The sequence below is a fragment of the Zosterops lateralis genome (genome assembly GCF_965231275.1).
Source record: "Zosterops lateralis genome assembly, chromosome: 4".
Lineage (NCBI taxonomy): Eukaryota > Metazoa > Chordata > Aves > Passeriformes > Zosteropidae > Zosterops > Zosterops lateralis.
Window position 1 is genome coordinate 9,934,270 of NC_139765.1, and position 27,438 is coordinate 9,961,707.

The 27,438-nt window shown below is 38.8% G+C and overlaps 1 protein-coding gene across 2 annotated transcripts in view; it reads right to left on the reverse strand.

Moving 5' to 3' along the window:
* Window positions 1-20,521: 20,521 nt before the first annotated feature.
* The window catches only part of AEBP2 (AE binding protein 2), a gene marked incomplete at its 5' end in the record, with an annotated part of 42,981 nt that continues 36,064 nt past the window's right edge, over window positions 20,522-27,438 (reverse strand). Inside the window, 4 exons of one of the 2 annotated variants that reach the window (XM_083859766.1) lie at window positions 20,522-22,674; window positions 23,950-24,016; window positions 24,274-24,387; window positions 26,580-26,647. In XM_083859766.1, the coding sequence (XP_083715892.1) occupies window positions 23,962-24,016; window positions 24,274-24,387; window positions 26,580-26,647 (237 nt within the window). In that variant the 3' untranslated portion in view covers window positions 20,522-22,674; window positions 23,950-23,961. The remainder of the gene's footprint in view (window positions 22,675-23,949; window positions 24,017-24,273; window positions 24,388-26,579; window positions 26,648-27,438) is intronic. The other variant, XM_083859767.1, reaches the window with a different exon arrangement.

A 27,438-nucleotide genomic window follows, 5' to 3' on the forward strand; every position in this document is an offset into this window, starting at 1 on the left:
GAAGCAGAAGAGACCAGACATCTGTTTGGTTTGCTCCTTTTCTTCTTTTTCCAGTGCAGCAGTCATGCACTGGGCTAAATTACTCTGACTCTCAAAACAAGAACTCTGCATCCGTACAATAATTTTCTGAATTCTAACTTTTTATCTGGGAAGGGCTGAATGGAATGGTATTCATAAAAGCAGTGATCCACTGTTGGATGGGGCTGGAGGGCTGGAGGAAGGTGTCCCTGCCCTTGGCAGGGGGCTGGAACTGGATTCTGTCTAAAGTCCCTTCCAACCCAAGCCATTCTATGATTCTAAATCCTGCACATAAAACATGACACTGTAGGGCTACAGGACGTTCCAACAGGATGTCTCTGGGCAATTTCCTCCAGAGATAATTCAGTGAGAAATCACTGATCAGGAGCATTACTGTGGGGCAGTTGAAAACAATGCTGAGTGATTGCAGAGAGCAGTTCTGAACAAAACTGTGTATGAAACCTTGCACAAGAGGTAGAGAACCACACAATCTGAATGCTGGCAGACTGGGGAGTGCTTCATACACAGCAAAAGGTGAAGAAATTTCACTTGCAGTGAAGTAACTCCACAGACTTCTACTCATTTTAGACCATTTATAACCCAAGTACATTTGGAAGTGTTGCCCCTGCAGTGCAGCAATTCCAAGCCCTGATGATGGTTGTACCAGAACACACATTCTGTGAAATCCCATTTGAAATCAAGTGGATCAGAGCTAGGCAGAGTCAGACCTGTCTGTTCCCATCTGCAAGGACACAGCCATTCTTTACAGAGGGCAGACAAAATTTAGTTTGAAAACATGAACAATTTGTGTGCCAATAGGGCTTCAGAATTTTTCAGCAACATTGATGAAATAAAAAGCAAATTGGCTCTGCAAAGGACAGACCCTCAAGCATGATAGGCCTCTGCAGTAACAAAAACTTCCTATCTCTAGAACCTGATTTTATTTGCTCTCTTTTCCTAACTACTGCCTGGATATCTTGACAACACAACAAATCTTCATTTCGTTTTGAAGGTTTAGCATGTCATATAACAATAGCCAGATCACTCCCCCTACTACACAGAAAAACAAAATTACTTAGAAGAAAAAAATCTCATTTTTGTTGTTTGGCACCAATTATTCACCATGTGAATTACTTTGGAAAGCCTTAAAGCTCAAAACTCAGACTATTCATCAGTATCTCTGAAATTATTCCACAGGTATCAATTAGTTGTTTTGAGATACAAGTCGAACTAGTAATTTCCTCCCCCAGTGTAGCCCAGAAACTTTTTGTCCTGACATTCATGAAACGTAATCTACACTTAAAATGCAATGAAAGACAGGAAAACAAAGCATGTTACATGAAACTAGGGCATCAAGATCAGTGGGGACAGAAGAGGAAGAGCCTGCAGAATTAACTTGAATTGAAAACCTCAAGATTCTCATTAGGTGGAGAGTAACAGCTACAACTGTTTTAAACATGGAACCCAGCAGAAAGATACAACTTTTGTACACATAGACAAATAAGCAGAAGGTTATGTACTATCCATGTTATGGCCCTGAAAAAAACCCACCCACCTCCTTTCTGGTATCTTTAAAAGAAAACTTTTTAAAACCCCAACACCTAAAGCTCCACTTCAATAGATTTTTGCCAGCAGATCCTGGATTCTTTGGGGAATTCTCTAGAAGCAATTGAGATGGAGGGAAATGCATGAACATAAAAGTTCCATCTGGGCAAAGTTTATTAAAGGAGTGGGATTCTAAGCTGCCCACACACTATTGCTGTACCCATTAATATTCTGTTTGCAACATGTAGTATCGAATGATTCACAGATGTTTTAATAATTGGCTTACATGCCTATATAACAGTGTTTCTCTAAACTTGCAGGATATGCTGGATAACCACTTTTAACTGTTTTTTAAATGAAAGCTTAACAGCAACTCTGATCTTTATTTTTTAAATGCTAATAATAAAACTACTAAAACTATGACAGTTTTAGAAACCATGATTTCAAATGAAATCCAAGACTGAACTCCAGGGTTTGGGTTTCCATTTCCCAAATGCTAAGAATGATTTTTTTTCCCCATGTTGTCTGGAACAAGCAGATTTGTCCTGCCTTCAAACAAAGCAGTCTGAAGGCTCAGAGGGGAAGAGATGGATTAAATGTTGACTGAAACACTTAAAGGCCTTCAGGAAGAAACACAAATGCCAGGTGCTGACCTAAGGTTCCAAAAGCCTATAACAAGTATACAATAAAATTGAAATATTTCAAAGTCTCCTACCCTTTGACAGATGTTGCAATCATGTTGTTTCATTTTTCTGTTTTCAACACTCACATACTTGTCCTTTGGACATTCCTCATATGAAGCTCATGCTTCTATCTGTTGTTTGGAGCAAGTCTCTAAGGCAACCAGGGTTGGGCAAATAGTTTCACTTTGTGCAAGATAATAGGTAATTCAAAACATCTATTTTTTCAAAGCAAACTGAAGTCATCTACACATCAAACACTGCAGCTGATTAAGAGTCCAAGAAAAACCAATCAACAAGGCCAGTTAGACAATAACAACTCAATCCCAGAGTGCTGCAGCTCCCATTAACTTTCAGGGTCAGGGCTGAAATTCAGGGGCGTGTAAAACACAGCCTGCTGCCAAACATCCACCCACTGCAACCACAGGGTGAGGAAAAGACTGATTAACTGGGGGATTGATTGCCAGAGAATACACAGATCATGTAGCTTCGCCCAAGGTGAAATTCACTTGAGTCCAAAGAGTCCTTTTTGGCACCTACAAGCACAGCAGGTGCTTCTCATCCAGGCTCCAAGAGGGTCTGAGCCAGAGGAGAGACCACTCAAATAAAGCAGATGATAATGAACAACTATCATCCCCACTGCTGTAAAGTGGGACCCTGTTTTCCCCTCGATCCCAGTCAAAAAGCAAAGGCTTGATCCTGCTAAGACAGGGGCACTTGTCAAGTTCCCATGAGACACAGACAAGAGACATGTCGAGCCCTGAGCTTGGCACAGTGAGGTTAAATCCCCAACATGAAAAACAGAGGAAATCACACTGATCAAACTCAACTGTCTGCACACTTATTTGCCATGAGAAGAGCAGCTCTACTTCAAAATTTCCAGTTATTTTACAGTTGCCAAAAGATCAGAAAGCAGAATTAGACTAAGGGTCTCAGGGCCTTAACAAATGGAACCCTTAGAGGGCTTATGTACTTGGGGCCCTGCATAAAGACCCAAAACAAGCAACACAGAGCTGGGCCAAGCTCAGAAGGATGAAAGCAGCATTGTGCTACCAGGGCTATGGCCAGCACCTTGAGGACTGCAAAGGGTGCTGACAGCACCACCCAGCTCAGAGCATCTACCAGAGATTCTGGGGCTGGAACACAGGGTTTAGACTGATTGTCCTAACAAAGCTTTCTACTTACTATCTCCATTGCTGCCCAAATTTCAGTGAACACACTGCTTTATGCTATGGCTTGTCCACTGTGTAGCCATAATGTCTGCAGCCAATACTGCTGCCCTGAGTTCCTCTGCACAAGATTCCATGAAGAAAAGGGATAGCTTATTAAAAAAGTTCAAATTGGTTGACATGTTTTGCTTGGACAAAGGGGATGTTTGCTGTGCCTCACAACTTGTAGGTCCAGGTACTGGCACATAGTTCTGCAAGCAGATTTTCCCCTGTCATCCAAGCTTGCAGCAGTGTCCCACAATACATTGCCACTCTGGAACAGAATAGCCTAAATCAGTGACCTTTGAGAGCTTTGCACGTGCTCTTAGCTCAGGACTTGATCCTGCAAGCACCTCACCTGCCAAACAAGACCCCCACTGGAACTGGCTTTCATCCCAGACTATGAGGGATCAGGCCCATGACATTTTCTTCCATTTCAGCATTTCCCTGCCTTCTGTGTACTCAGGTGCTACCAATTTCTGACTCAGCTGGTGACTATGCTTAAAGCTAAGACTGTGATCCCAGAAATATCTGAGAAACAGGGTAACAGCAGCTTTGCAGGCCAGTTGCAACAATGTAAGTAAATCCTGTGGACCCCATAAAAGATAGTATTGTCTCTGAACTCCAGCAGTCTGAAATCAAAATGCACGATGCCCCAAGTGTTTGCAGAGTAAATAAAGGTCATTTAGCTTACCAGCAATAACACTGAGGGGCCAGCCAGATCTCACCACCAGTGTTTGCCCCTCATGTAGGAAAAGCCTAGAATCTGTGGAAAACTCTCATCCATCATGTGGCAAACACATGCCCTGCTCTGTCTCCTCCTCCCACAAAAGGCACCAAGGGTGCAACCTGACTCTTCTTTTATTAAACTTTACTATGCTTGGAAGTGTCAAAGCAAAGGCAGGTTCTGGGGTTTGGCAGAAACTTCTCAAACCATCACCATTTACTACAAGGTAACCTGTTCCTCCTTCAGTGGAACAGAAGGGGCACAGACCCCACAGATCCCTCAGAGTCAGGGGAACCTTGCACAGGTAAATGCAGATGGAAAATGCAATGACGTGGATGGATTATCCTGATCCAGCAGCACAGGTTGTTTAATCCCACAGAGATGCTCAACGTATCATTCTACATATCTGGTATCAGCCCTTCACAGAAGGACACCAAGAACACCAGCCAAGTCTGATGGAGAGTTTCACAAACCACCAAGAACACTAAGTTCCCCAAATATTTGGACAGTGTCCAGTGAGAGTGTCCATGGTTCCAGAGGCTGCACACCAGAACTTGCTGAGGAGCTGTACTTCAGCTATGTCACAGAAAAGACCACAAAAGTGCTCAAGAGCTTCAACAGTGCAAAAGCTTTCCAGTTGGTGCCCCACAATGTTCTGGAACACATTATGGTCACAAAAGCCAACCCCATTTTGGACATCAGCAGTGCTGAGGTGTCACATCCAGTGGCATGATTTAGTGCCACAAGAAACACCAGATTGTGCTCATACCATTGTATTAGCAAGACAGTTTGGAAGAGAATAACCAGACTAAATTCAAGCTCTACTATTATTTACAAATCCTGAAGTCTGAAAAGCAGATGGGTTAGTAAGAAAAGACCAGATTGTTACAGTCACAGCTGATAGCACTACTTTAGATAATGGTTGTGATGGGAATAAACCATTGTCAGCTGATTTTCTTCCAGTTCCCATTGTGCAATTCCCTCACACCATAGAACAAACATTAGCTCATTGCAGATTCCTGAGGACATTTCTAAACCTTGGGCTAAATAGGGTGGGTCCTTTTGCTCAGGTATGGACAAATTTCTACTGACTCTTGGAGAGTCAAGGCCTGAGTGTGCATTATTTCCTCCCCACACACTGGTTTTATTTCAGGAAGATATCTGGTGAAAGAACAGAGAAGGAGCTGTAACAGGTGAGAGAATTGTCTTCTCAACTGATACAGCACCTGGGACACAAGCAGGTGAGAACAAACTCATCTCACTTAGTTTCACACTGCAATTTGCTGCCAACCACCTGCTCCTGTAGATGCAGACAGACACTTTGTTATAATATTTTTGCTCTCTGGTAAGTCTTAGCTGTGTCAATGTAAAATATATGCATTTCCTGGAAGCTCAGAGTTAAAAAACACTCCTGAGGATATATGACATGAAATCACTCCTGTACCTGTATCTTCAGTGAGATGTACACATGCATAAATATAAATATATACATCCATGTATGTTTATAATCTCCTCCTGTGGACTCTCCCCCTGAAATAAAGAAAAACAGCCAGTTTTGAGGAAAACAATATTAAAAAGAGAGAAAGGAACCAGACTCCTCCAGAGCATGGAAAAACAGAGTAGTCAGGTAAAAATACTACATCTTCCCATGTGAAGGAGAAGATATTTCCAAATCAGTTCTGGCATGGGCTTCTCATACATCCCACATTGAACACACTGCCTTTGGCAAGGGACAGCACACTGGAAGCAGGGAGAAGAGAAAGAAAGGATGAGCAGCCATTCCTCCACTGGGAAGTGAGACACAAAATATTTTATTTACATATCCTCCTGGGAGCCAACACCTGGCAGCACAGAGGCAATGCTGTGAGCACTGCCCTCAAGTTATTCCACAAGGGAAGCATCTCATCCATCACACCACTAAGGCTCCTAGAAGAAGGTTCCTTCTGTTCCTAGAAGAGTGTTCCTCCATCCTCAACTGTCCTTCTTCCTTTACAACCCTTCCCCTGTAACTCTAAGATGTTATCAGGGGACTATTTTTGATGACAAACCTCAGGTGCCATGAAATTCTAGACATCATAGCATGACCCACGTGGGTTTCAGCCAATTTTACAGAAGGAGTAGAGTCTCCTACAGGATCTGCACTACCTTTATGCAAATATCCTACTGCTTAGAAAATGGCAATATTTAGGTAGGTGGTTGCTCCCCAGATGACTTCTGTAGCCATAGCTGGAGTCATTATTCCTTTTTTACAGCTTTTTTTCAAGTATTTACCTTTTCTCTAGACACTGTAGCAGCACAAACAGGAACAGATGACCCTGTTCTTGGAGCAGAGAATGAATGTACAAACTTCTTGCTACCCTGGGAGGTGGTGCATAATGAATGTAGTGGTTTGCTTGGTATCTCACTCTCTGTACCCCTGTTTCTCTGGAGTACTTGGAATTAAAAAGAAAACAAAACAAAACAAAATTTCGTAAGTTTGAGGAAAAAACAAAGAGCAGCAGAGGAGAGACTCTCCAGCTTGCTGTCAGGAGTGCTGGGGGTCAAAACTAAAGGTCACAAACCCTGAACAGAAGCACAGGGAGACAAATGCACTCCAAAGGAGATCAATATTCAGAAGACCACAATACAACACTACTGCAGTTGGGGCTTCTGCACACCTACACTAATTACTAATTGAATAACTGTTTTTCTTGAAAAGACTCTTTCGTGCATCTGAAGAATGGAATTATTGGCATGTCCTGTTTGAATGAAACAGAGGTATCATTGTCATGGAGCTGCTTTAAAAAAAAATAATTCCTAGACTGAAAGAAAAACAACTGGAGTCACAGTTGGATCAAGAGCAACCAAAGCTTTTGGGCGGGCATCCACTATAACTGGAGGTAAATTGAAATAAAGTTCCCATTCCACAGAGCTCTGGCAATCTCCTGGGAACTGCACTTGCCTCCAAAGCTATAAATAAATAAATAAAAGCAGCAAGCCCAGACCTCCCGCACCATCTTATTTGACATAACAGTCCACACTTGGGTGGCCCAATTTGTAAACCAGCCTTATTTTTATGACAGCAGAAAACACTAAATCATGCTCATGAAAACTGGATATAGCTCCCAAAAAGATAGGAAAAAGAAATACAACACGAGCAAGAGTGAAAGCAAGTGCAGCACTCAAGAACGAAGGAGCTGAATGAAAGAAGACATTTAAATTTAAACTTGCTTTGGGCAAAGGGCATACCCCACTGCATTTTGATTCTCTTTGGCACTTCCCCCTTCTATTTTTTGAAACATCCAAGCTTACAATAATATTGGCCAGGACATTCTCCTGGTCCCCACTAAAGGATCTCAAATACTCCAGATTTGCAAGCATCAAACACCTGCCATACTCTGGAAAAGACAAACATTTCCTTTCCATTTTTCCTTTCCTGACACACATTCTAGAAAAATGGCTGTTGCTGAGGGGTGGTGCCAAAGGCTGCAGTGATCCTGCTCCTCAGGCTTATCCTCATGCTCAGGCTGCAGGCAGGGCTCCCACATTTCATTATCACCATTGTTTGAACAAGGGCTTGTAGCTCTCCCTGGAATAACCAACACCTGCAACAGGACAGCCCAAAATCTGAACATCCCCAAGACACGTAAGAACGAACATTCACACCTAGAGAACTCTGCCTATGGCTCCACGCAATTCTTTTTGGAATCTGTACCACACTCTTGACAAAGCCTAGAACACAGGCAGGTCCTAAACACTCAATTCTCTGCTGATGTCTCACATACAACTGGTGAAATATTTAAAAATTAATGACTCATACACTCCTTTAGGATCAAAATGGGTAACATCCTTCTTTTAAAGCCTACTTACAGAGCTCCCTGGAGCACATTTATCACTGCAGGGCTAGAGGCTCACCTCCCACTACCATGGTGCACAGCTAAAAACTGTAACATCACAGAACAAAACCTAATCCCAGAGCATTGCAGAAGATGGATTAAGTTACTCAGATAAAACAGGAACAGATTTAATGTTCAGACTTTGACTTGCAAATTAAGCTGGATTTATAAGAGCAGCCCTTAGGGTTACATAGAGCTTATCTCTCACATTAACTCATGTGAGACTAAATGCCATGAGCCTGCCAATTACACTTTTTCTGCTGTATCCCTGGTCTGGAATAAACCTTGTGTACTTGTCATTACAATTGCTTTCAGCTGCTTAAACTTATCATCTATCAGAGGGAGAACTCCGGTAGATCTCACTTCCCTGCCATCCACATCCACACAATCCTGTGAAGATCCTGCAGTTCCACAGGTGCTGGCCTATCCAAGGCCTCATTTCAGATTAGGTCTCAGGTGCCTATGAAAAAAGCCTCTCCTCCATACAAATTCCCAAAAAAACACAATCATATCAGCTGCAATTAATAAAATCACACCATTCAAAAGCTTACATAACATCACTAATGAAGGTGCACAAAAAAAAAAAAAAAAACCCTCATGAAAATCAAACTTCCGGTACTTCACCACAAAAATAAGTACTTTCTATCCAAGACATCACATCATGCCATCTCCTTAATTTAAATGCATTAATCTTGCTCCTTTTACAGAACAATGGCTTTACACTTTGGAAAATAGAGAAATCAGGAAAAACATGGACTTTAACCAGTAAGGAATACACCTAGGTTGGGGTTGAGCAGTCTGACACACAACTGCAGCTTGTGGCTCTCTGAAAGCAACTCAGCAGACAGATGGAGAAAAGAAAAATCCAATAAACGAGGTTTTCAGGGCAAGAGGCTTCATAATAAATTAGGCAGCTGTGGACTACCAATGGTGTAAAAGCTGTGTTACACTGTTACCTTTAATTTGATCATATTTAGGAATAGACCCATTCCAATAGCACCTAGTAGTATGTAAAATGTCTACATTAAACTACAGCCTTAAAAAAACTCCAAACCAAAACCATAAATGAAAAACAAAACAAAACAAAACAAAACAAAAAAAGCCTAAAACCCCAAAACAAACCCACGGCCCTTTAATAAATAAGAACTACGAAAAGTCAAACATACAAAATTTGGTTTTCCTTTGAAGCACAGCTGACTCTCCTGCAGTGTGAAGGTTTCAACCATATTTTTTTTAATTTCTCATTGATTTTCTGAATTTGTCCATATTATGACATACATAGGATGCTGCTATCAAAGTGCTGAAAAGATACTGATGAGCACAGCATATGTGCTCTGTATAGACAATGGATATACATTTAGTATTATATGTAAATAAATACAGAATTTCCTGTTCTCAATTGCATCAACCATATTCCCTTACACAGTGAAACTAAAGAGACCCATGTGGTGGGTACGTTTTTGTCAGACCCATACCTTTAATTGTTAGCAGTGTTAAGGATTTATGGCTGTTTTGGAAATCCTAGTAGTACACAGTACATCTGATATTCAATTAAACAACACATAATGTCACTTCACTGGGGGGATGATGAAACCCATCGGCCTTAAAACACTCTCCTCACTTTAGCTCTTGACTTCAAAGACATCAATGTGACATCTAACTGCATCCAGTCTCACACTGTGTCCTTTTCAGGTACTATTCTGTCCTCATATTTTTGTCCACAGTAAAAGAAGTTGTCAGAGCTTGATGCTTGCCATAAGGTGACATGCACAAAATTTGAGCTAGACGCACGAATTCCCTGTAGCAGGATTACTGTGCCTGCATCCTCCAAACACACTTACCCTGTGCCTCCTTTTAAGAAGCCAGACACAAAGAAAAGCTCTGTGTGCTGTGCTTTCAGTGCAATCAATAAGGCAAGTATCACTCACAGGGAGGGACAGACATTTCTCACACAGCAGCATGCTGAAGTGTAGCTTCTTTTTCACAGCCTGGTTTCAAACCTTATTTGACCTTGTGGTTTGCTGTTATACTACAGGCAGATGCAATTTCCAGTGCCTCATATTTTATTGCTGTGTTACAACCAGGAGCAGCCTGCTGGTCATGACTACATGTACTCTTACTCATGCATGAGAGCCTGCTGTCTCCCATTTACACACACACTCCAGGCTAAGCCTAGTTAATCTATCACTATCTCAGGGTTGGAAAACAAAGCCCGAGTTGAAAAAAAATCTTACAAAATTTTTCCTTTCACGTAATCATCTCAAAGGCAGCTGCCTGATAAAACAGGCTTAGCACAGTGAATACTTTGTTAATTTAGAAATACTAGTACAGCTAACTCAGGCCTCAGCCCTAGACATGCTGTACTCTCTGCTGCTAAAACAAGACTTTCCGATAACTTGTGTTTACTGAAGGACTTGCTTAATGCATCAGCCCCTGGGTTTCTCATGGAACCTTGCTAATAATAGTGAACAGGTCCAGAAGACTGGAGTCATTTGGGGTCGTTTATCTAGCAGTATTAAACAGATCAGGAATGCAGCAAAACCAGCCATCATGCCAGAACCCAGAAGTTCATGCAGAGGTAACCAAGAGTCCCCTGACTAGTAGGACAAATGAGAAGCAGAATGAGGCATTAACAGCAGCACAAGTTCCCTTTTTAATGTGGTTTATGGGTACATTTGCCCCTTCGTCATGGGGAGGGGGAATTTCTCCTGTGATTAAGTAATCAGAGATTTCTTTAGGTTGTAGACCTTTACTGTTTCCTCCTTTAACTCTAAAAGTGTTCTTTCATTTTAAAAGAATTCACACATCCAAACGAGACATCCAATATGGTATGGTCTAACACATTAAAATACAAGCTGACTTTACACTGAGAAAAACAGAGCATGTCTGCATAACAAGCACAAAAGGACCTTTGTTTTTATCCCAGCCACTTTCCAATGTCCTTTTTCAGATACACCTGGTTGAGGAAAAGTCCTGGTGCCAAAGCAGAAAATTGACTATGAGGAATTCACATCTTGCATCAGTGTAAGACCTTGGGAAAATTCACTCTTTCAGACCCAGATGAACTGACAAAAGAAGTTCATCTTTGGAGACTACTTTTCCAACAAATTCACCAAAGAGTACTCAGATGATTACACATTCATTCTCTCAGATAGGATTAGGTTAACCTGAATAGTTACAATAGTTGGTCTCATGTACACAGCAGATACTCTTTAAATCTCTGTCTTGGAAAAAAGACAGAAATTTCTCTACTTACTTCTTGATAAAACTTGTTTAAACAGTAAACAAAAAGTACCCTTTCCTTTGTGGAAGACTGAAGACAAAACGGATTTTCTTTCCTCAAGACATTCTAGAAAATAGAGGGGGGAAAAGCTGATCGATCGATGGAAATAAAATTTATCAGATGTAGACCATCAGAACAATATCAAAGTACTGGGTCTCAGTTCATTTTTTATATGGATTTTTGAAGTCAATTGTTCATCAACTCACATAAATCCCCATATCACACTCTGCAGCATTTTAACACCTGTTGAGTGAGTGTGGTTACTTTTTTGTAACAATTTTTAAAAGTGGCAGGGACCCTGGTGCTGCTAATCTCAGGGATCAAATTGTATCAATTTTGGCAAACATGTAGTGAGGTGTCCCAGGAAAAGGTAAAAACCCACTGCCATTAAGTTCATTAAACCATGCAGTAACAGAACACAGGTCTTCTGCCTCCAAACCCCATGTGCTCACTGGTGTCTTAGGAAGTTACAGCACAGCTGGCCTCAGAGGAAGGGAGTCAAGGAAACACAGAGGATTGCAGCTGCAGGGCAAAAATGGAAAAATTTGGAGTAGATGTTGAATCATGTCAACTCACGAAGAAGAAATTGCTGGACATCAACAGAGGGATGCATATGAAATTATTCTTCTGTTCTACCACCACCCCAGAGTTGTCCTGGAAAGCCTCCAGATAGGGATGATGTTTAAGCACTGGAAATCTAACAAAGGTCAGAAGAAAAGCAAAGTGGCAATGTCAGAGCACCTTCCAAGCTTCTTCCCCGTGAACCTTTTGTTCCTTTCCTTCCCCTTTTCTGTTAAAAAAACCCCAAACAAATCAGCAAAAAAGCCCTAAACCAAAATCAAATCAGCACAGCTTCTTCTGTGGTATGACCACAAAAAAGCCCCCAAACTGAAACCAATTGATCTTCAAAGGAGGAAAGAGGAAGAAAGTGCACACAAGAACAGAAGGATATGTTGATTTTTGGATTTATACTTTTAAAATATACAATCGCTCAAAACACACATCATCTGTCCCACTGACAGCTAAAACTTTGTCCCTTGTTATAAAAGAAACTGATGAAGTGCAGATGGCAGCTTGTGTATTGAGTTGGCTGCTTCATAAACTGTAATTATGGTGGATATGAAATGGATCACCTCATTCATCTGGAATAAAAAATGGGATTATCACTTGACAATTTTTTTCTTTATAGGACTGCAAAATATCTTGCCTGTCGCTACTCTTTGGCATGGCTCGAGTTTAACAATGAAATATAAAAGAATGCAGAGTTCGGATTATCTTTTATTTACAGAAGTGATAAATTAACCACTGAAAGATAAAACTTGCCCAAGAAATCATTTCTCCTCACTGACTTCATGCTTAGGCACTGCTTGGAATGAAATCAGCTTTGGAAAAAGTTATCCATAATTGAAAACAAATGGTGACCATGCACAAAAGAGATATACCAATAACTGACTTGTAATTTCAAGAGTTTCCTAAGCTCCATGAAAGCCTGAACCTTTCCTATGTATGCAGCCAGAATCTAGTGACATACTCCCCACCACTTGCCAGATTACTGTCATGTGTACAGCACACATCAACCAGTGGATTTGTTTGTTAAAAGAAAAAAGTAATAGGAAAAACACGCTCCTTTTGGCTGTGCAAACCACAAAACAACAGATCTCACGATAAAGTCAACAGTGCATCCCATGAAACACACACAGGACCATGGAATACATATTATTATGACTCAAATCACCCTTTACATGAGCTGACCTTTGGCTCTGTGGTACACAGGCGATCTGTGACTTTGTTACTCAGCATTTGTGTACTCACATTCAGAAGGTATTTCAAGGATGAACCCAAAATAGCTACCCAAGTTATAGAACTCAAAACCTAAAGATTATTAGGTGATACCACTGCTGTTTGGGAGCAGGGAGAAAATCACATGGATAGTAAATGTACTTTCCACTTACACAAAGATGCTGATTAGAAAGCTTGTCAATAAAGAAAGAACAACTTGCACATAGAATATAAACAAGACAATCTGATTTCTTCTGCAACTTCTGACAAACATCTTGCCAATATCAAAAACCCTCAAAACCACATGGATCATTTGAAAACAACTTACTTTGCACAAATGTGGAAAAAAAAATTATATCACTGCAAAAACTCCCCCAGAACATCTCAGTCCAGTTTTCAACTGTGACTCATTTACCCCAATCCCATTATTTCTAGATTCATAATCATCCCTTGCCTTTCACATGATGGCAGAATAAGTAAATAAATTCTATACTTCTGCTTTGGCAGTGTTTTGCACTCATTTTGGATGACTACTGAGTTGAACACAACACTGAATTTGGCCCAACAAATTCTTACATAGCTGAGATGTTTGCCAATCCTCCCCCTCACCCCTCCAACAAACACATGTTCATTCCCCATCAAATCAAGAACTGGACCTGCAGGCAAAGAAAAGAGGCTGTGCAAAAAATCTCCCTCTTACTACCTTCCCCTTGCTATAGCAATGTAAGATTTAGGTCTAGATTGAGGGGTTACCTTTGAATCACACTTACCTGCCATTAACCTCACCTATTTTTAGCTTAATTGTTGTCTAGAAACTGGAAAGTATGATCCCAGTGCACACAGTGTACTGAGCTCTACCTGAAAGTGCAAAGAGCCCAAGACTAACCACGAGTGCACCAGAAACTTGGCAATGACATTACTGGAATCCCTAGAAAGCCACAGAGGGTGGCGAGAAACTGGCAACTTTCCAAGCAACTGCTGAATGATGCAATGAGAGCACCAAACAAAGGGTTTGGGAGGAGAGAAGGCTCAGGGTATAAAATTCCTGGGTGAGGTGTGGGGCACAGCTTATCCACTATTGTGTCCTTCATCATGAAGCCATGCAAGACCATTTTTGAGGTGTCAGCTTGAATTTCAGGCTTTAAGCACAGACAAGAGACACTGCACATCACATAATATGGAATACTCAGGGTTGGAAAAGATCTCCAAGATCCAACTTTTAACCCAGCTATGCCTTGTTCATCACTCTGTCCTCACGTAATACATCCATGATTTTGGAACACTTCCAGGGATGGTGACTCATCCACTTCCCTGGGAATGTCACAGCCCTGTGTTTACTGCATTATCCTGCACCACTTGTGCAGCGATGCAAACCAGTTCCCTTCCTTAACTGGGAACAGAACCACGTCCCACCATCTCTCACTTACTGAAGGATAAAGGTTATGCAGGTCATTGCTACAGAGCAATGCACAGCAAAGTGTTGGGGCATAAAAGCCATTAGAGACCCCAGACCAATGAAGAAATAGGGCAGAAGGCAAACCACGTAATATCACTTTTTCCAAAACTGCAGCTGTGAGTTTGCTTTAATCCTACCTGGTACATGGCTACCCACCTTACAGACAAAAAATTCATTTTCCTGTGAAAGGGTTAGTCAGATACAAGAAAAACCATGGTTCTAATTCCAGCAGCATTTTTTGTGAAGTGGCTAGTAATCTGAAAAGCTTTGCAATTTACAAGAACTTAAAAGTTGTTAGGTTTGGGTCTTTTTGTTTTTAGCTCATGCTGAAACTGCCCAATTTTTCATTCTGGGAGGGGAAAAAAGCTCAAACACCAATAATCTGATTACCTAAACAATTATATTTTATATGCAACCTACTTGAACAAAAAAAAAAATACAAAATTCCTGCCATGCAGGAAATGAAAATGATCAGGTGGTCAAAGGTGCAATCTTGGGCATCACTGGCAAAGAAAAGGTAATCAGAGAAGAAAGTGCCCAAGTACCGTAAGTACCCAGGCACACTTTACAAAATGTGATAATGTTTAATCTTTTCAGTACTTGGGTAATAACAGAACTTCTTTCAAGAATTTTCAGTCTTAGGAGTCAGTTTTTTTAAAAGATAAAGCACTTTCTCTTCTCCTCTGCAACATCTGAGAGACACAGACCAACCAGAAAAAGAGTGAGGAGAGCTGTAATTAATACACAACTGCATCCTGTATCAACAAACCAAATTGCACATAAGGAGGCTGGTTTAGAAAAGCAACTAAATACCTCCAGCAGTCTCAGCACCAAGTGATATATTAATTCCTGCACAGTTTAGTGTGGTAGGCTGCTGCCACCTTTTGGTCACAGACTGTTGTGAAATTAGATTTGATCCTAAAATACATGCACAGTGGAAATGTACTGTGACGTGTGGGATCTGAGCACCTGGGAGAACAGTGGGGTGGGACAGGAACATCATTTGTGCTTTCTGTAACCTGCACAGTGTGTGGCTGCATGTCTTGGTATTTACTTGGTATTTATTTACTGTCTTCCAGCTTAAAATATCTTTGAATCCTCTACTGCTGAAATCAGCTCCCACTGGACTGCATGTAATAGTTACTAAATGATGAAATACCTTCTAAGGTTAAAATTAATGAATATTTTAGCCAAGGGGAAAAAAAAAAAAAAAAAAAAAAAAAAAGGGGTCCAAGGAGATAAATACATCAGTAACTACTATGAGCAGTTTGTACAGCTTGTAGTAATTACCCAGATGAGGCATCAGCCAAGGTAAGCTTTTGTTTGCACCTTTCCTCCACAGCAATTCACTTCTGAACAAAAAGAAATGCAGTTTAGTTTAAGACAGAGACCACCTTTTATCCCCAAACCAACTCTCTGAAACTTTTACAACATACATGCAACATTTATCTGCATCTGCCTATTTGTAACTACTCAATGAGATGTAAAACACAAAAAGAACTACCACCACCATGGATTTGACCTATAGAGCCTAGGTTACACCTCCAGCAGCAAATCCATACAGCTCTGCCTGTAAGGAAAGTCCATACTCTGAGCTCAGTCTGTAATGTAAATCTACAGTCTCCAAATCAATGGGAAACTCTCCACAACTGCAGAGGGAACAGCTACAACGAAACTAACAGATGAGCACAGGATTATTAAAAAGCCTTCAGATCTCTGATCCTCCTTTCTTAAGGCCATACAACCCCATCAAATGTTACTTGACTGAGGCAGCACAGGTGTCTGGGCAGCAAGGACACAGAATTCAAGGATGACTGCACAGCACTATGAAAAGGCAGCAACACCACATGATGGCTCTGAGGACGGAGGCAGAGGAAAAATTTTAATAAGTAATTACACATGAACTTGCTCACTGTCAGCAGAATGTCTCCTGACATCCTCTTCTGCTTTCCTACCTCCTCACTTGTTTAAAAAGAAAGAATCCAGCTGCAGGCTACTGCTAATTAAATACTTGGGCCTTCAGCTACAGTAACTGTATGCACACATCTGCTCTGCCCTAAACAGTTTTAAGTGTAATTGACTTATTTTCCATGCTCTAGGAGAGAATATTTATGACATGAAGAAAAAAAAAAAGCAAGCAGGGTCCAGGCCCCTGCCTCATATTCACTAGAAAGTAAAACCTGCAAATTGTTTAAAATTATAACTGTTTAAAATGCTTTTATTGCTTAGGAGCAGTCTCGAATCTCACATTCCAAGGCTTTGCTCCCAAAACAATACATTTACTAATTTTTTGGCCATGAAATGATGTAAACCTGAATATATATTTCAGTGCCTAGACACGTTTAAGTGGCTCATGTTGAGCATTTTGGCTTAAGTGAATCATGAGCAACATCGTGTTCCATTCCCCCAATTTCACAATCTGAGTTTCAGACAAGAGATTTGAACAGAGCTAGACAAGTCAACTATTCATAATGATGTCCTCCTAAAGTCAATGAGGCATTGGTCAGACTCCATGTGTCTGTGCAAATCCCACGGAGCCACACGAGCTTAGACACAATGTTTCATGGATGAAACAGACCAAAAAACATGACTGAGCAATGACAGTGAGAAAAAAGAGATCTCAAGAGTCTGGATGGGGCATTCAATTTCTAGTACTATGTCCTAGTTTCAGCTGGGATGAAGTTCATTTTCTTCCTAGTAGCTGGCACAGTGCTTTTGGATTTAGGATGACAAATGTGCTGGTATCACACTGATCTTTTACTTTTGCTGAGCAGAGCTTACCCTCAGTGAAGGACTTGTCAGTTTCTCATGCTGCCCTGCCAGGGAGCAGCCTGGGGGTGCCCAAGACAGAACCAGGGCAACTGACCCAACTGACCAAAGGGATATTCTTTTATCATTTTACAAGGTCTCCAAGTTTATCTTTTTCTCCTTTTTCTCTTTCTTCACTCTTTGAGTCAGTAGCCCTTGATTAGTCAGAAGGGCTACCGACTGTCTCAAATCAGGCAGTTCTGACAGGGAAGGTACAACCCAAGAAGGCTTCAAACATCAGCACCTTGTTATCTAAAAATCTCTCATACCTTTTCTACATATCCTCCCATGGGCAGCTCCACGCAGCTCTGGCTCTTTCTCTCCTTTCTCCTCTCTTCCTTCTGCAGTTCCAGTTTGCTCCTTCCTGTCCCCAGCACAGCCACCTAACCCTGTCTGTCCCTCTCACAACCTCCTGTCCCTTCCTACTCACAGCACAGCCAGCAGACTCCAACTGACCCTCTAACAGCTCACTCACTCTTTATCACACCCTTAGCTGTGAGGGGAAAGCTGTTCCCACTCTTTGGCAATTAACACAGCTGCAATATATTGGGGGCAAGAATACCTTCAGCACTATCTCCATCTATCTTCCCATACAGTTCTTCACAGTAAATGTGGGGATCTCTCATCTTCCACTGAGGCTACAAACACAGGCAAAACACCAAGACAAAAGGATATTAAAATCTGACAATTCTTTTGAACAGCATCCAACAGACAGGACTCAAATCTCCTGTACACAAGCCAAGCCAAGGGGATGTTATCAGGAATTATCTCTCATTTGGGAAGAAATAAACAGATTTATCATATTACTTAGTGTTTGTTGCTTTACTACCGAGGAGGATTTACAAAAGTTCAAAGGGCCAATTTTAGAATTAAGAAAAAACAAATAATGTAGCATCAATCTAAAAGAGCACATTAATCTTCACAAAAAACTGCAGGACTTGAATTCATCCACAACTGGCTGACAACCAACAGCCCACTTTTTGTATGTAATCAACACAATTTTATTCTCTTTACTCTTAGAACTACATTTCCTTACTCCATGGTAAGTTATATTACGACATCAGGCATGTCCTGATTTTAACTCCAGATAAGAGTTAAGTAAGTTAAGTTACATAAGTTAAGGTAAGTGCATGAATGATGTGGGAGAGAAGGGGAGATGAGCCTCAGAACTCTAGATCACAATTCCTTCCAGTCTGGAGCTGAGCACAGTATTATGAACTCTCAACCTTCCAACAGCCACCAAACTCACAAGCATCCTCTCCTTCTCTTCTTTATCCAAGTCTGCACCCAAGAGAACATTGACTCCTGGGCTGCATCACTCCATGAGCTCAGCTCAGCACCAGGAGCCTTGTGAATAACAGCAGGTAACTCCCAGTTCTGCCATCACCCCTGAAAGGGCAGTAAGCTCCTATATATCAGAACTGCCATCTATTTTTAAGTAATTTCAGAAATTACAGATCAAACTACTTTGAGGATGGAATCCAAGTTTTTGTGTTGCTCACAACAGCAGTGCAGGTGGTGTTTATCTCCCCCTCCCCAAAACATAATACATAATTTTTAATAAAAGTTGATTCAACAAAGTTTACCAGAATATTTTTTCTTCGCTTGAAATAATTTAACACCAATGGCTGAAACAAGCCATAGATTCAGCTGCTTATTTAAAAGCCAACTTTCCTATTACACAATTTGCTTCTGTTATACTTGTCATACACTAATATGACAAGAGAAATACTCAGGATAGGTTTACTCACAAATTTAAAATGTCAAGGCAAGAAAGCATTAAGTGAGAATAAATCATTAATTTCAGATTGAAGTATTAAATAAGACCAGTCTTCTGCACTAATTAATTCATACCAAGTACTGAAAAGCTGAAAGGAACAGGCATCAAGCACTTGAATTTCGATTACTAAAAACAATGCAAGTTTGAACACAATTCACTCCTTTGTTCCAAATGAAGCTAGTCCAGAATTAATGTGCAATTCAATTTGGAATGACTGATATAATTACTTCACAGACTGTAGATGAAAAATATAGTGCAACCTATTGCACATTTTGGCCAAAATATGAAAGACCCACAGTAATTTTAGAAAATTATATTCAAAGTAAGTCTATGAAAAATACCAATTTGTTTCTGCTCTGTCTTTAATAAACAGACTATTAAGGTGCTTTAGCAAACAGAGTAAGATCATTTGTGCTATGCTCAAATGTCAGCAATTTCCATCCAGTCAAGCAACAGGCAGGTCTGGTCTTCAAGCCCAAAACACAATCCCTCACTCAAAAAATCCTATTATTCCTTTTTAGAAAACTGTACAATTCAAGCCAACACATTCCAAATGAATGGGATTTTGAACACATATTTGTGTGTACTACAACTTCTGAAAAGTGTGACTTTCAAGGAGCTGACATTTCTCTACAAAGAAAATAAACATTCAAGCTGGGAGGGATTGCAATCTGTAGATGTCTGGAAAACGTAACATTAAAAAAATGTTCTTGAGAAAGACAGGGAGAAATCTTTAAATGTTGCTTCCCAAACATCCCAAAACAAAGCCCCTGGAATTATTTAAAAGGGGAGAGGCCAATTATTTCAGAAACATTTTTCAAGAGTAAGAATAAGAATTTTCAGAACAAAGTGATCAGCAGCCCCCAGGACACTGTGGCAGTTCCATGTACCTGGTATTCCAACAAAAGTGAAATCCACCCAGGGGCACACACAAAAACTGCGGCAGAGCTTTAGAGAACAGAACTGGCATTTGAAACAAAACACCATCAAGTAACTCCAAAATTTGTAGAATGCAAATAACTTTCAAGCATAAGTAGTTTTAGCAATTGACTTTGATAACTACAAGGCAAAAACCAGCCAAACGTCCACTTACCCTCTGACTTTTATGGAAAGTTCAATTAACTTCACTATATCCATTTCTTCACAGATGTTTGTTATTTAAACTGATTTTTCCTTCCAAAGCAGAATCTCTGCCATGAGAACACCAGATAATAGTTTTCTCAAACCCAGGAAAAGTCGTATTTTACATGAACACCACATTACTTGAATCCATGAATTCCCCCTTCTGTAAAGGTGTGTGTTACAACTTACAGAGGTAACAGTGTTGTTTTTATATTTGCTTGTGAAAACTCCATTGAAATCTTACAATTTTGAAGCTTATGAGGTTTGTTTGCTTTGTTTTATTAGAAAAAATACTCAGGCAAGGTCTACAATCATCTGTCAATTATAAATGACTTACAAGAAACTCATGAAGCAATAAAATTAAAAAAATACAAATACAAACTATATCTGAAACACTTCTATTTGGCAATTTTATAACAAATTCAAAAAAAAAGAAACAAAGATTACGGATTACTTTATAGGTACAGAAAAAGCAGTAGGTGAAGTGCTCAAGCAAAAAAATAAAAAAACCAAAACACTGCATTTTTTCCAAAAATAAAGTCACGTCACTACAGATTTTATGAATAATACCCTTATTAAACAACCATTCCAGAACATCTTATATTAGTGGTGCTTTTAATCTGCACTTCATATCGTTGATAAGATTTTTTTTTGTGTATATAAGTAACATTTTTAACCCACTGGAGCTAAGCAAGGCTCGTGTCAGTACCAATGCAGAACGCATTTGTACTACATCAGGATATGCTCACTTCTGCAACCAAAGGGTTACTTTAAGTCTTAATCTATTTAATAAAAATTTAGTGTAAAAACTGCTGGTTATTAGTTTCACTGTAGTAAATTCCTCCCCAATAAGGAGGACTAACTCTGCAGTTTGACTGCATATATCCATACAAATTTTACATATTAGTTCCTTCCGACAGTAAGGAAAAAACTAATTCTGTGTTCACTATTAGCAAGGAGTGCCATGAATTAATTATGGGTACTATTCATCCCTCTAAGATTTCTGGGAAGGATGTTCAATGTATTTTTGTTCTTATAACAGATACTAACAGTAGTATATAGTCCCTTAGGTATGTAAAAGAAGGTTTTTTTACTGTTAAGGAAGGTGCTTTTTTAAAACAATTCTTCTGGCAGCACTAGTGAATTACAATATCCTTCAATATTATTTCTACCGTAATATATACATTTTAACTTTCATGCCTCTAGAAAAACATCTACAGTACATTTCATAATATAAAAATATATTACAAATCTGCTGAAATATTTACAAGCAATGTCCTATTATCTATATGCAACATTTTTGTCTCCATACAAAGACTAACAGGTTAGACGCGTCTCTATTTGTCAGTTAAAAAAAATCCACGGCTCCTTGCTTATTAAGCAAGAAAATGATTTTACTTTCCTTTTCAAAGCCAACTTTGGTGCATAAAGGATTGAATTTCTAGATTAACTTTTTTTTAAAAAATACCATTTTCTTTACATCTAGAAAACATTAGGCCAAATAAAGTATACTTTACAAGTGAATGGGGATCCTAGAGGGTCAAAAAAGCAAAATAAATCACCAGTAACACTGACTGCTTACATCAAGGTTTTCCAAACCCGTCCATTGATACGGATCACATCAAAGCAGATCTGATTAACACACTACACTACTCCTGCAAAGGGGTCAGACAGACTGCAACACTCTGAACATCTTGCAACCGTACTATATGTATTCAGAGTTGACTGGAAAAGACAAGCATTCCATCAACATTTGTTTCAACATCATAATCCAACATTATTTTAGGGATCTGCAAAAGGACACAAGATTACAAATGACGAATGATTACTATCCACCATACTCAAAGGGCAACAGGATAATCCCTTGGTAGCTGTTCTATTGTCTGGCATGTGTTAGATTTAGTTAATAGTGACAGGAAGCCCAATAGCTTGTTAACAGTTCTCCTGGGAATCGGGAGGAAATGGTGATGGTTACTTTTTCTTTTCATCAAATATAGACTACTGTATTCACTAAAGAAAAAAGCAGCTTAAAGAAGCAAGCATGCAAAGCCTTTTAGTTGTTCCACTAAGTTGCCAGAAGAGTGTTTGCTCAGTCTCCCACTGTACCATTCCATGAAAATGTGGATATACAGTAATATATTAATATATTCCACAGAAGCATCAACTTCATTCACAGAATGTTTACACTAAGCATAAATATTTCTCGAACAAAAAAAAGAAAAAAAAAAAAGAAAAAAAAAACACAAAAGAAAAAAAAAAGGAAAAAAAAAAAAAAAAAAGATGGGATTTGACTAATGTGCAACTTTATTTCTAAATCCATTGTCAGTGACTAAGACTGCAGGTGTCCCCACTTGCTTGGTTTTTACCTCTTCAACCTCTTCTGGGGCATTGTTCTGTAAAAGAAGATGGTACAGCTTTCCATTAAGACCCTGTGATGTATACATCAGTCAGCTGAATGCACTATGAAATCACAACTATACAAAATCTACTTTCATTTGATTAAAACCAAAAGCCATTTCAGATGATCTCATAAAAGTGTACATTTCAGATAATTATTTCAAACTTTCTAATAAAGCATTACATTAAGAGCTGCCATTCAATTTATTTAACTACGTTTTCCTCTTGTAAAGTTTTGGTTTTTAAATTTGTATCATTAAGCTCCCTCAGCTGGTCCCAAAAGCTCATTTCAATCACAGACTGATCCATACTGCTAAAAATAGAGTGCGACATTACACGTGGGGATCTTAATTTTATTTGGGAGAGATAGAAAGCTTTGCTAGTTTTTCTCCAAGGGCTTAATCCAGAGATCATTAAATTTTTATTTTAAAAGGTTATTTTTTTTCTTTTCAAAGCAGACTAATCTATCAAGCTCAGCAAAGGTAATCAATATAAAATTATTACCACCTCAATTGGATTATAAAAGTCACTGTGTTAAGCAAATTTAAAACACATAATCCAATCTCTCCATAACATTTTTATGTTTTTACCATTAACAGCAATGATTCATAAACTAAGGTAAGTATTTAAAACACATTTACAAAGATAGCAAATACAGTAGGATTGGTTTTCATATCGTAAAGCAAGTTTTCATTAATTTGATTAGTGAAATACACTGAATATTAAAGGTGAACTGAAAGGCTTATTGCATTGCAAGACCTCAGATTAGTGTTTTATTTACTCCTTGAGACTCTTGGTCACTGGATGTTAAGGAAGAAACATCGGAACACTGAACTTCTGTTACAAAAAACTTTCTTTCCACAAGCCATTTTCATGGATTTTTTTTAATTAATCACATCAATGTCTCTACAGATGCTCAAAATTTCAGAATGAATTAAGCATTTCAGATTACCTTTAAAAACTGTACACACAGAACTGTGGGTACTGACAATCATGGGAGAGCAGTAATTAAAGGGTGGGGGGGAGAATCAGGAAATTATTAGAAACCAGATGGATTAGAAGCCAATCTGAGGGCCTAAAAACAGAAATGTGAAAGTAGCTTAAAGACAAGTAACATGGATTGTTCCCTTTTGTCCCTTATAAAGAATCTTGTAATAAAAAAATAACAGTACTTGAATACAAGTACAAGTTTCAAGGTAATACTGCATGTATTACAGCTGAATATAATATGGAAAGATAAATTTGGACTTTAAAAAAATTGGTATACAAACCAGTATGTGATCTTAACAGAAGTGATCTTTCAGGATTCCACTGTATGTACTTCCTTTACTAGAATTTCTGTACACCAAGCACAAAAAAGTAAAATACACTTGGTAAATACACACATTCCCCGTTTCTCAGTCACTAGAGTTTAGTTCAAGAAGTAATTCTGAAATAACTTAAGACCTCAGATCTTAACTCCTGGACGTTTACAGTACCAAGGCTCCCTGATCTGGTGTATAATACATTAGCAATCCTGATTTTCCAACGTCAAAAAGTTAAGTGAGGCTTAAGATTACATTCAAGTAAAGAAAGTTTCAAAAGTAAGATGTTACCTGTAAATGTTTGGGTCCAGAAGCAAGGCAGTATCTTTTGGTAGTTTTGATAAATGAACTACTTTAGTTTTTAACTGATGTCGTTCACTTTCATTTACCCACACATCAGGCAGACTATGAATAAATAAATAAAATAAAAAATATTCAAAAAAGATCAACTGTTTTTCTTACCATAAAATTATGTAGTAAACTAGTACATATGAAGCAATTTCCACATTTCCCTGGTTAAAAACCATCTTCATCAGTGTGAGGAAAGGCAGCCAATCTTTACACATTATACTTTGAAGCTTTCCAGGTTCTCAGTTTGAAAAGACACTGAACAGAATTTAGATTATTCCAGAAGTATATTCCAAGTGTAAAATGATAATGGCACAACATTCTCCACTGTAACAATTTAATGTGAAAATGGGTAACAGAAAAAACAACCAGACCTTTGAAAATAATTTCTTTTACTAAGTAGAAATTCTTTGATTCTTTTCAATTAAAGGAGAGAATACACTGCAGGCACTGAGCTTTGAGTTACACTAATTTGCTTGCTCCAGGCTCAGAGGTTTCAAAGACAAAATGCTCCAACTTTGCTAAGTTAATTGTTTATCCTCTTCTTTGGGTTTTTGGTGGGGTTTTAAAATTTTTCTACATGTCTTAGAAGCCAAAGATTAACTTCAGGTTGGGGGAGGAGTTTGTAATTAAGGTGTCTAAGTCTTTGAAACAGGTTCCAAATTGAGAAGCCCAACACTCAAAACTAAATGTAATGGCTCTTTCTCTGCAACCTCAAACTTCACAGATTTTTGGAACTTATTTCACTGAATCTGTATTTTGCAGATTTCACTTTACATGAAAGTTAGCTGCAACTCAAATTCAATTTTTTGGGTAAGTTATTCAAAACATGAAATGAAACCCAGAACCTCTAACCCAGCAGGAAGAAGAGTTTCTCCAATTAAACCTTTCAGATGAAGGAAGAAGAAAAAAAGAAAAAACAACTGGGCAGAAGGGGAGGGAGAACAACCCAGCAGGCAATCCATTTATTCACTAAGTCTCATGGATCATGAAAGGTGGAAAAACATCATAGAGCTTTTTAAAACAAAGCCAAAAATCAGTTTTTAGACAACCAACATTGAGAAGACATTTTCAGTAGCAACTGCATGCTCAAGATACAAACAGCAAAAAAGAAAACTTTTCACATGCAGAGATTTGAAATATACAGAAAGGCAACAACTCAGTAAGCTGATTTACTGGCACAAAAATAAATTCCTGCTCTTAAAAAAAACCCAAAACCAACAAAACAACTCCCACCCTCCCAGCCCAATAGAAGTTATTTCCCTCTTGTAGAGGAAACGACTTAAATGTTTGTGTTTGCTTTTCCTGACCAAAACCTTAAACATATGGATATCCTGGAGAACACAATTGTACAGCTCCTCAAGAGGACTCAGTGTAGAAACTACATGATTATTCCCAGCTCCATGGGGAAGGCTGATGAAGAGCTCAGTGGAGTGGAAAGGAATCATCACAAGTGCATTTCACTCTCTGCCAGTGTAAAACAGACCGATGGTGTGTGCCAGGACACCTCAGTATCTCCTCTGCTCACATGGAATAACCAGGATGAGCTGAACACTCAGGAATTCAAAGCCCCATTATTCAGTGCCTGAAATACATGTTCTGTCTAACCTTTCTAACCCAACCAAGATGCAACCAACAACAATGTAACACACATTATTCCTCTGACCTGACCAGCCATATCTAAATTCCATTGGGAATGGCTTAACATTACTGAACAAGCAGTCTTCTCCAAAGAAGAGATTCTAGTACTGAATTCATCTGCATGAACAAAAAGCTCATTTGACTTTGTATAAAAAACCCTCTTTTATTTATTTTTCATGTTCCCAGTGTTGCATACTTCTTAATGCTTATCTTAAAATAAAATTAACTGTCTTTATCTGTAACATTTTAAAAAGAATGATTTCCGAATGCTGTTAGACATAGTACTACCATCTGTCCTAAAAAGCATCAAAAAAAAGCCAATTTTATAAGAAAAATTTAACTTTCTCTCAGGATGAATTGAAACTTGCGACAAAATACATTAAATTTAACTGAAGTGGTATTAGGGCCCAAAGACTTGAAAGTGAAAGTAAAAATCAATAAACTCCTTGCTTATTAATTTCTAAACTTCTAAATTACTTTTTGGAAAGTATTTTTAAAATATTAACTTTAACTCCAATATTCAAAGCCACAAAATAATTTAATAACAGTTCATTAACTGCACTGTAAATCCTTCTCCATTTAAAACACATCAGTAGCAATATACTCACATGTCCTCTGGTGTCCAATGAAGCAAGAGCTTTATTTTGCCAGAATCTTCTTTTCTTTTAGCTATTACCTATAATAATTACAAAAATCTTAATTAAAACCAAATTACACTTTTTTAACTCAAAAGTTGTTTTTCTTCATGATTTACTAGACACTCATAAAAAGCAAACTGTTATACTCCTTGAAAGTTGTGTGTCTGCAATAAATAGGCTCTGAAGACTTAAGACTGTTCTGCGAAGAACTTAAGTCCATTTAAGTTTTTAAGTGAAAACCACAATTCAGCCAGAAGATGCCCACTTAATACAGCTTTATTTGGAAATATTCTTACTATTCTCTCTACCTTTCCTGCACTGTCCCAGAAACAAAATGGAAATTCAAAGGAAACGTGCATCAAAGTTGTCTCAAATCGGACATGGAGCTTTGCTGACCTCTTCTGGAAAAAGAAAACAATTTCACACTGTAAATTGGCAGGCATCTCACTGTATTCATTTACTGTAATGCAAGGTTTCCATATATTGAAACAATGTAACTTGTTAAAATACATGTGGCCACTGAACTGAAAGACCTGAAAAGGCTAAAACCAGAGAACAATTTAGTGTTCAAATGTTTTAGAGAACTGATTCAAGCCACTTCAAATGTTGGGGGCATGACAGGGTAGACTATAGGTTACATTTTTTTACCAGTGTAATATCTGTTCCTTAATATAACTAGACATGCTTGGCTTTTTCCACCTCAGAATTCAGAGAATTAATATACGAAGAATTTGACTCAATAAAAAAAGAAAGCAGAAAAAAAAAATCATAATCAAGTCAAAAGTATATTCTGGATGGCAACCACATTTCTTCAAAAAGGCTTTATTAT